This window comes from Stenella coeruleoalba (genome assembly GCF_951394435.1).
Source record: "Stenella coeruleoalba genome assembly, chromosome: 14".
NCBI lineage: Eukaryota > Metazoa > Chordata > Mammalia > Artiodactyla > Delphinidae > Stenella > Stenella coeruleoalba.
The window spans coordinates 11,159,807-11,170,580 of NC_137160.1; the positions used below are offsets into that span (position 1 = coordinate 11,159,807).

The 10,774-nt window shown below is 42.6% G+C and overlaps 1 protein-coding gene across 1 annotated transcript in view; it reads right to left on the minus strand.

Annotated features, from left to right (window-relative positions):
* CDH7 (cadherin 7) overlaps positions 1-10,505 on the minus strand; it is a 124,206-nt gene extending 113,701 nt beyond the window's left edge. The window contains exon 1 of the mRNA XM_079942346.1: positions 10,187-10,505. Within this exon, the coding sequence (XP_079798472.1) occupies positions 10,187-10,243 (57 nt within the window). The 5' untranslated portion in view covers positions 10,244-10,505. The remainder of the gene's footprint in view (positions 1-10,186) is intronic.
* Between the last annotated feature and the right edge of the window lie 269 nt (positions 10,506-10,774).

The window sequence follows — 10,774 nt, forward strand, 5'->3', positions numbered from 1 at the left end:
ACTGATATTCCATTGGAGGCCCCTCAGTTAGGTTGGAGGTTCGTTGTAGGTTGGTCTTAGCTAACCCACCTAAGAGACAAGTTACCTGTCTCAGTTTACCTGTAGTTAAAGAAGTCAAGTAGATACTTAACCTAGGAAATGTGCACTGGTGTAGGGATTCGTCTGTGATGACTGGGAATCAGAACCAAGGTACTCGTGGTGAGTGGCCTTTAGTGGAAGCACAGGGATGGGCACGGAGTCCCCTTCACAAACCAGGTTCCTGGGGATGGGGGATGGGTGGGTTAGGGTTGTGGTGACGGGACTGAGACCAGCACAAGACCCCTTCAGCCAAAGAACATTTCCAGTTTCACCACACTCCTTCCTCAAGAGACAATGAATTTTCTCATAAAAACAAGGCCATAAATGCTTTGGTCCCTAAGACAAAATGTTTTAAAATGTGCTATGGCCAAATGATGTTATTTAGCCTCCTCTACGGATTAAGGGAACTTGATAACATTGTTTCAGTGTGAAAATGTACCCAACCTCTAAAAAACTAAATAGCAAATGAACTTTTGGGAATTCTCGATTTGGGGAGTTGTTGTAATTAAACACTGGTCAAGTCTGCGGGCATACGCCTCAGACAAAGATTCAAATTCTGAGACTGTCATGTCTTAGCTATGTGATCTGGGACAAGATTTTTAAATTCTGAGAAGTTCCAGAGATGAATCCTCAAGTCTCCCACTTATAAAATGAAAATGTTAATAATTTGATCTAATTCATAGGATTAAATAAGCAGATCATAAAAAGCTAAGGATGGCGCCTGGCACAACTAAAAGCACTATATATATATATATATATATATATATATAAAATACTATATATATATATATATATATATATATATATATATATATATATGGTGTTTTTTTTTTTTTTTTGGGCCGCACCCCGCAGCGTGCAGCATCTTGGTTCCCCGACCAGGGCTCAAACCTGTGCCACCTTCAGTGGAAGCGCAGAGTCTTAACCACTGGACCACCAGGGAAGTCTGTGACTTTTTAAGTTTGAAACTAGTTATGTTAAAATTAAAGTTAGTCTGTGAAGTGATGTTAGTTTTCAGTTTAATGTAATCTATAGTAAAATGTTTCAAAAAATTCTTAACACTGAATGAAAACATTCTTGATAGTTCTGGTCGGTGCCAGAGAACTAGGCAGATCGTAAAACAAAGCATCTAGATGGATACAAACAATGGCAACAAAAAACTTTCTTAAAACAAGAACGCAATATTTTCTTTCCCAAAGCCATGTCCTCTGTTATTATTATAAATCAAAGATTGGTATCGGTATTAGAGAAATCTATTTGAGTTCACTCAGGATGTTCACTGATAAGAAATATAATCTGGACTGGGAATAGGGTCACCAGACCCTCCATCATTTGCTGTAATGATCTTGGATCCCTCCGGGATTTTATGTTCCACATTTGCAAAATGTGGGAGCTCAACTATCTTATAAAGTTTTTTTGTTACAGGTCTTAGTTATATAGAATTGCTTTTGTTGCCTTTTCTTTTTCAGTTGTGAAAAAGTACACATTGTTAATAATTAAAGGGTAGAGAGATTAAAGAAAGCCATAGGAACGTAAAAGAAGCATTTTGTGTATTTATGAAACTTAGCATGAATTTTAATGTGAGATGCTTTAAATTACTCTTCTTGCCTCCTGATTATTTCTCTTCCATACAAGATTGTGGAGTTACGGAACTAGCTAGAACATATAAAAGAACGGAGTGATAGAAAATGCAGGGGACACAGGTTCAAGCCCTGGTCGGGGAAGATCCCACATGCCGCGGAGCAACTAAGCCCGTGGGCCACAGCTACTGAGCCTGCGCTCTAGAGCCCATGAGCCACAACTACTGAGCCCACGTGCCACAACTACTGAAGCCCGTGCACCTAGAGCCCGTGCTCCGCAACAAGAGAAGCCACCGCAATGAGAAGCCCGCTCACCGCAAGGAAGAGTAGGCCCCGCTCGCCGCAACTAGAGAAAAGCCCGCGCACAGCAACAAAGACCCAACACAGCCAAAAATAAAAATAAATAAAATAAATAAATAAATAAAAAGAAAGAACGAAAATGCCATGGGTTACTTGAGTCATTGAGATGATAATATCTGCGAAGGAAAGATGCCTGAGACTTCTGTACCTCCTTACTTAAATCAGGGCCTTCAAAAGCAGTTAGAATTAATATAAACCTTGATGAACAGGGATGTTTGCCCCATTTCTGGATCCTAGTATCTCGAACAGAAGTCGGCATTGTAATTGACATTCAGAAAATATTTACAGAATGTTTCTTTTCATTATAATCACCCTTTTTTTTAATATGAAAACTTAACCATATAATAAGTCAATATATAAACTCCTTGGTTACTCTACCATGTTTATAAGTCACAATCACTTTGAGAACAATTCCATTATATTCCTCTGCAGGATTTGAAGTATTTGCCAGGCTCTTGAGGCGAATTTCCTTTAACTTCCTTGGAGGTCTACAAGAGCGTACAAGGATACTTTAACTGGCTTTGTGTACACTGGAGGACGAAATTCTCTTTCATGAGGCAGATAAATGCCTCTAGAATACCCTTCGTGCAGTGCGCTTGTAAAATCAGAAAATCATGCGCGAACGAGTGTGGTCTGAGTAGCGAGTTTCATAAGACGCACATCAACATTTTTGGTAGCTACGAACTCTGCCAGGAATATACACCTGATAACAGCAGGAGGAAGCTGTGTGGTCAAGGGTCAGGTGCCCCCACATCCTTGCCTTGCTTTCCGGTCAGATCTAGTTTTCAAGGTAAAGGCCAGTACAGCAGTTAAACCCAGCTCACCCTGTCCAGGTTCGGATATCATGAAAGAAATGAAAGGCCCTGAAGCGTCATGAAAAACGTTCAGTTATTTGTGGTCATCAACAGAAATAATCAAGCCTTGAACTTGAGATTTCCTGTCACGTAACCTCACCAAATAGGCTTCCCATCTTCACACAAATGTCAACATGTCTAAAGGCACCACAATAACATTTTTGCCACATAAATGAAAAAAGCACCCAACCAATCACAACTGTTGACTTTTTTCGCAATGGGTTAAACATTGCCTCACGAATCTGTGCCCCAAAGCAGAAACCTGCACCCTTCCTCCTCAGACTTCCACACTGTTCATCTTCTCCCTTTTTTCCGCCTCCTCTCCTACCTGAGTTTCCCATATAGGCGTTAACCAGGGGAAAGTCACATCAGAAGCCAGCAGAGACCTCTGCGCCCAAGCTGTGTCACGTGCAATGTCTCCTGTGGGAAAGCTTAGGAGAGTGGCCCTCTGGAGGTCGCAATTGCTTACCTGGTCACTATTACCAGCTCAGAAAAAAAAGACAGCGCAGAAAAATAATGTGTTGGTATACAGTTAAGTAACTTCTACAGATCTGTGTCAACTTCTGGACAGTTACAAATGGGTACCATTATAACTTTGAGGACAAAAACAACAGGAATAGGTTATATCTGAGGAGAGAAGAACTAAACAGAGGCCAACCACAGATGTTTGAAAGAACACCGGTGACCGCTTCGGGTCTGGTAATTAATCTAAAATCTAAAAAAATCTGGGTTAGATTTAAAACTATTTTTTTTCCTGCTCTGATATTTTAAAGCTAAAATTTATAACTTTAAAAATTTATAACATTAGTTAGGTTTTTGTTTTTTTGCCAAACCAAAAACACATGAAAATCACCAAAAGTAATACTGTGATCAAGGCGCAAGAGGGAGGGGATATACGTATATGTGTAGCTGATTCACTTTGTTATACGGCAGAAACTAACACACCATTGTAAAGCAATTATACTCCAATAAAGACGTTAAGATACCCAGGCGATAATACTACTACATATACGTAATGGGATTGGTTGTGACAAATAAAAGAGTTAATATACATTAAAAAAAAATACTGTGATCAGCACAAAACACCTTAGTCGGAAGAATGCAAAAGGGAACCTCACAAAGGAAATCTTCAACAGATTGGAGCAAAAAGGGAAAAAAAAAGAGAGAGAGGGGTGAGCCTCAATCGAGCAGTATTTACTAAGTCAACATAATTTGTTGACCTGAAATCACTGTATCATGCTAACTTTTTGTTCCAATTATTTTTGTTCAACTAAGTGGTAAAGAATTACTTCCAAGTAGATAGTTTATTATTCACTTAACCTTACTAGCTAATACCATTTTACCCAAACGGATTCATTATTATAAAATTTTCTTGGATTTTCTGCTCCACTTAACACCTCTGGGAAGCTACTTTCAAAAATCAGATCAAGTGACCATCGTGCTCTTAATCAAATGTTTGTTCAGAGTGAAAAACAGTGACTAAAAATCCCTTAATAACAATGTGTTTTTATGCATCAGCATACCAACTGGTAATCAGCAAAAGGGCCCATCTTCCAGAGACTGTTCCATCTAAATTCAAGGCAACCTGCTAAAAACATGACAAGTACCCTAAAATGTATCGTGTTCAGTCACTCACATTAATATATAACCATGTAGCGTAAGCACATGCCTAATTACCAACTAATTTATACTTGCTAATTTATACTTGCTAAACTGCTTTTTTAAAAGGCACACAGAGCTATCTGCCTTCTAGAATTAATTTGAGCTATAAAATATGAGTATCCATTATATTAAAAGGAAACATATTACTACTTTAGGTTTTGCAGCACTTAGTCAAACTGGAAGTGTTATTTGCAGTCCAATATAAATAAACAGTGGCTTACCTAAGTTAAAGACTTTATACCATCAATTTCTCTAAATTACAGGCAAGGAACAGATGCTCAAGCTCTGCGTGTCTGGAGTTGCATCAGACACAAGTCTTCTGAAACCATTTTGAAATATACTTAACTGCATACCATGCTAACACGTAGTATATTACCTACTGGTACTCTAAAGACGATTCGAAGACATCCTACCTCTCGGTTAAAAATGGGTCTAGTTCACAATTATGTGGAACACAACAGTCTCAAAATAAATTCGGTAATTTGCACCTGCTATGAAAACAATTGTAAGAATGACATTTGAGGACTGCCAGTGAAACACGCCATGAGAATCAGGAAAATCCACAATAGATAACTGCCATACATCTCTAGAACATAACTGTTATTCCCCTAGACGTTTTGCTCGCTGGTCTATAAAACATAGTAGTACAAGAAATCGCAGTGGTTAACAATAACAAAATGGAAAACAAAATCTTGCTGTGGGCCTGCTGGGAGGAAACCGTCATTTCCAAGTCTGCCTTAAAGTTGAACTACATTTTGACAAGCAACATATTTTTAAGGAATCCTTACGAAGAGTGAACAACATTCATGTTTAAAAGTGGACATGATACCACTTCACAGCAGTGGTCAGAGGGCACTATGACGACATCACACGGCTTTTAGAACAACCTTCTACAAACTAGTTCTTTTGTATAGTCTGGCAAAAGCAGTCTGTTCTTTTGGGGATACTCCTTGGGTATTTAATGGCATTATTTAAATTCAACAGCGAGGCTGCCTCCTGATTTAATGTCTTCATTAAAGACCTTCATTTGCCCTTACCTTCCCCAGGACAGCAGCTACCTGTCACCACCGAGGTCCTCACTGTGATTTATCTCTATACACAAAGTTAGAGTAGTCTGCTCTGTAAAAAGGATAATACTTGTTCATTGTTATTTTTACTTATTTTTAAAGCAGACCCACTTAACACATTTTGGGGAATGCAAAGGGGGAAAATGATCTGCTCTAATCTCCCATTCACGAATGAGCAGATGCCATGAGGTTACAACAGAGAGAAAGGAATCCAGGATAAGGAGCATTTCAAGAGCTATGGCCACACTTTAGTTGCAACTGTCACACACAAACAGAGAGCTTCTAGAGATGATGTCTACGGGATAGAGAGAGAGCACAGTCACTTTAGTGCTGAAGAAAAGTAATCGCTTGGTTCTTCTGAGTGTTTATGTTGCGGGCAGGGGGCAGATAGAAAGAAGCCCCCAAACCCACTGCTACTGACGTTTGAAGATTCCTCAAGGACCACAAAACTGGAATGGGCATTAGAAAAACCTAAGGCAGTCTTTTCTTTCTTGACTAACAAAACCAAAGTCTGCAGAATCCTACTGAAATGCCCAAGGTCACACACCTAGTTACTGATAGGACTGGGCATGACTAGGATTGCAAAGATCATTTAAGGTGTTTGTTAAATATTTCTCATTCTGATAATGACGATCTTTCTAATTTATTACCTTTAGAATTTATCGTCTTCTCCAAAAGCCAAGAAAGGTAGATTTGATCTTCCTCAAATTTCTGAAATAACCATGAGTTTGAACTTTCAAAGCAGGAGACCATCAGGTTCCGTCCAAAAGGGTCAGGACAGAGGAAGCATAAGAGGGGGAAAGGAATCTCTTGCTCAGGATTGTATGTTTATATGTTACAAAAAATGGAGAGTAAGCTGTACCCAACTTTAAACGTGACTTTTCCCTTCTAAACAACTCTGGCGATCAATAATCATAATAATAACTTCCTACTACTCTGTAACACTATGGGAGTTAAGTACCTCCAGTGAAATTTGAATAATAGTCCATTGACTGTTTTAGAAACAGGGTACCAACTCAGGAAAATATCTTAGGATATAAGAATGCATATTGTACGGTAATCTAGTTGTTGCTATAAATCCTATATTTTGAGATGCTTCTCTGTTCCCAATGTACCCATTAGAATCATTCTAGATTTAATATTGCCATCTGCAGCTTTCACTACAGAAATATACTATCATTTGTTCCATCTCTAAACCATTTAAAAAGTTTAGCATTAACTTCGATAATTTTAATGCTGATGAAACAGCCCTCTTCTTTTGTACTTAAAAGGTATAATTCTTTACATTTTAGTTAGTGAGGCTGGGGACCCTCTGTGATATGTGACTTTTCACATAAAGAAACTGTGATCAAACCCATTAGCTCCCTGGGCCAGATAACATTACAGCCACAGACCACAACCTCCCGTGGTTAACTGGCCTGAATACTCAGGCAGGGGTCCTGGAAATGAATCCCATAGCCCCATAGTTTGCATCTGCTTATGAGACAGGGAATTAAAACTTCTCTAAGTGGATTACAGAATCATTTTCAACTAGCACAAATAACCTCTGCCCTGGGTGAAAGGAATGAAAAAGAAAGAGGAACAATAGTTTACAATTAACTAGAAGAAGCCTATGTAAATTAAAAGGAAAGTGACAAAGCACAGTCCTTCTGAGCTATTTATAGAATATCTAAATGGTAAAATTATATTTAAAGGGCTTGTTTCTTCATACTTTTACAACGTATCTCAGCAGGATCAATCTTCACTCTTAATTTACCCTTGCATTTACACTGAGCCAGGTAAGATTTACACGACTTCAATAAAAGGCATCGCGTTTCAGTAAACATTTAGTAAAACAGCCAAAAAGAAATTCTACCAGAATGAAAATCTAGAGTATCATCTGAAATGAATGTAAGGACACGCATGTCTGCATATTCGTTTGCACCGATAATTTTATCAGTGAGGAGTCTTGCAGAACAAGGGGAAATGTTTGCAGGGTATCTTTCTGCAGAACCAGCAGATTCCCAGAGGAGGCACTCAAGTGCTGCCGGTTACAGCTAGATCTGCTCTGCTTGTCAGAGGCTGAGGAGATGGTCACACACAGGATGCTGATCACACGCCTTCCTTGTCCTCAGCTCCCCTTTATCACCCAATTTAGAAGCAAGTGAGTCCTTCCTGCTAAGGAGAGAAGCTCCCATCAGTATCCCTTTGCAATTAACAAAGGTGCCTTAGTTATTTTAGAAGTTTCTGATACCACCAATTTAAGAGAAGGCTTTAAAGCCTCCCAATCAAGTAACAAACCTTTTTGCATGTGAGAGAGAACCATGATGTGATACGAACTACTAAGGCAATAAATGCAAAACCTTATAAAATCGAAGGAGGGAATCACTGAGGCATAAAAATTCACACACTGAGCAATTTATGGCAGTGAATTTATGGCAGTGAATCTTTACAAAAGATTCTAAAAGATCTGACAAAGCATTGGGCTTGGCACAAAATTCACTTCCTCACATCAGTATACATTCTGAGAAGTTTCTATCAGCTTTGCCCTAAACAAAACAAAACTAAACTAAACTAAAATGCTGAATGATAGGGAGACCAATAATGAAATCACGCCTTAGGAGACACAGTGGGTGGATTTTTAGATCTAGGAAGGCTGAACAGTGGCCGGCTCAGGATGCTCTCCATCCTCTCGCCTTCACTGGATACTGAAAACTAGAGTCAATTCAAGGGTAAACTGCAGTAATGTAGATGCTTTACAATTACCCTTTTATAAGAAGGGGAAAAGCTCTGTGCTATTAAATCAGTAAAAGTGGACTTAAGAAGACTTGTGAGCCTGTCAGCTGATTGTTAACACAATTCTAATGACCTACTGCAGCCCTTAATCACAATATCTCACGTTGTAAGTGCACAAATGCCCTTTTATTAAGGCTGCAAACCTTAAGGACTTTTAGCAGGTTGATGGTCTGCTCTGATGATGATTTTTCTTTCCACAGACAGGCTTTCACAGCTAGCTTTACCAGATAAGACTATTAAGGCTGGTTGCTACCTAATTGCTTCTGCCACTCTACTCCACATTAAACACTGATATAAGCCAGACTTCCACAAAGTTGCCAGTTTGACTACCTGCCTCAATTCTTTAGCATTTTAATTCATACTGTCCCAAATAGCCCCAAAATGAAGAAAATGATTCTTAATATATTGCCTTTTACATATAGTAACAAGAAAACAGCTTCTGTAAACAAAATCTAACCAGTTCTTCTGGAAAGAAGTAAATTTGGTGAGTTACTGAAAGGTTTCCAATGCAATTACTTTCTTCCTCAGTTCTTCACTACCAACTTGTCTTTATAAAGACACACTTAAAACTATTTAGATGTCGCTGGCAGTGTATCAACGCAAACTTTCCGTTTAAAAAAAATGGCTACTACTGCCCCTACACTCTTAAAATACACATTTTTGCGCTGTTAACCTGATTTTTTTAAATGCATACTTGTCACATAGCTCAAGCCATATGTTCACATGTTACTTACACTTTCTTCTATTTTTTCCCAAAAAGTTTTATCTACTTTTGTGTGAAAACTAATCTGAGTACCTGCCTGATTACAGGAATTATGAAGGCGAGTCTTAAAGATGTTTCACTTAAAAAGTGATCCAATAAAGAGAAGATATTTCTTGCAAGGTAAAAGGCGTTTTAAGTATATTCGTGGTTCAATTTTCAGATCTCCAAAGCCTTGAGACACCCAATCCTTGATGGTTTCTTCACAGGTTCCCATCTTCCCACTGCTGTGAATTCAGTGCCAATCTCTACTCACCTGAACTGTATCTAAGAAATCCGTAAGATTAACGATCTAAAACGTGAAGCCAATAAAGACAATAGGTTCTTCCTCGTGCATCCACGCTGGGAGGCCGAATACCCGCAACCAGCCGTGGACCAGGTGTGCCCACGAAGAAGTCCATCAAGCATTCAGAGAAGCAGGGCGCCCTTTGAACGACGCACGCCTTGGGTACAGCCGGGCGGAGGGGAGGCAGGATGCCTAGTAGAGGCCAGCCCTGCGGATGCCCGGCAGCAGCAGAATACTAATTACAGGAAAAAGCAAAGCACCCTTAGATGAGCTCCACCTTTCCGAAAGGTACACGGAGTCTACGCAGATGGTCAGCTGGACTCCCGCACGCTCAGGCACACACCCCTTTGCAGTCTCAGACCGCGGCAGAAGCTGAACGCCCCGCCAGCGCGGAGTTTTGCCCCTATCCATCCCAGGTCAAAGCAGGGTCCCTCGTGCTCCTCTTTGAGGAGAGCGGACCAGATTGCGTGCACCGCTTCACCTGGAGAACGCTGCGATCTGCTCTCTCCCTGAACTCGCCAACTCGCGTTGCACCTGGTGTCCATCAGCACCGGCTTTCCGGGCCCCGCGCCCTAGGCACCCCCAGCCCGCCCTGCCCGGCGGAGCCGCAGCTCAGGGCCACCGAGCAGTAACTTGGGGACGCCAGGGAAACTCCACACGGATCCCCACGCCCGCCTCCCGCCCGCCGAAGAGTCCCGCTTCCCCAGGCGCACGGCGAGGGCGCGCTTCTGCCCGGCGGCGCCTTCCCCGAACCCCCAACTCACCTGGGGGCTCGCTGCCCTCTCCGCGGCGTCCGGCGCCAGCCACCCGGGCGTTGGCATCCGAAAGGAGGCGCGCTCAGCAGCCGGGCGCCCGCGGGTGCCTCGGGACCCAGTGCGCGCAGCTGGGCGCACGGGGCGGACCCGCGGCGCCCGCTCGGCACCCGCTGCGGCGGCCCGGTTCGGGCGCCTGTTCCAATCACAGCCCTCCGCGCGGGGCGCGGGGCGCAGGATGCGGGGTCCCTGTCCGGGCCCCGGGAGGCTCAGACGCCAGGTCCGGAGCGAGCGGGCGCGCGCGTCCGGAGAGAGGGCGAGAGGGCGAGTGGGCGGGCCCAGGAGAGATGGAGAGGGCGCGCCGGGGCCGGGCCAGGTGGGCGGGAGCGGAGGAGGAGCGGGTGGTCGGCGGCGGGCGCCTGCAGACAGCGCCGTGCGTGGCAGGACCCGCGAGCTGCTGAGACTCCAGCACCTCCCGGAGCCCGAGTGAGGGCTCTCTGCAAGGAAGCCGCTCCGCCGCCGCGCGCGCACTCTCGCGTGCGCACCCCCGCGCTTCACTCCTCCGCCGCCCTCCTGACAGCTCGGTGCAGACCGAGTCCT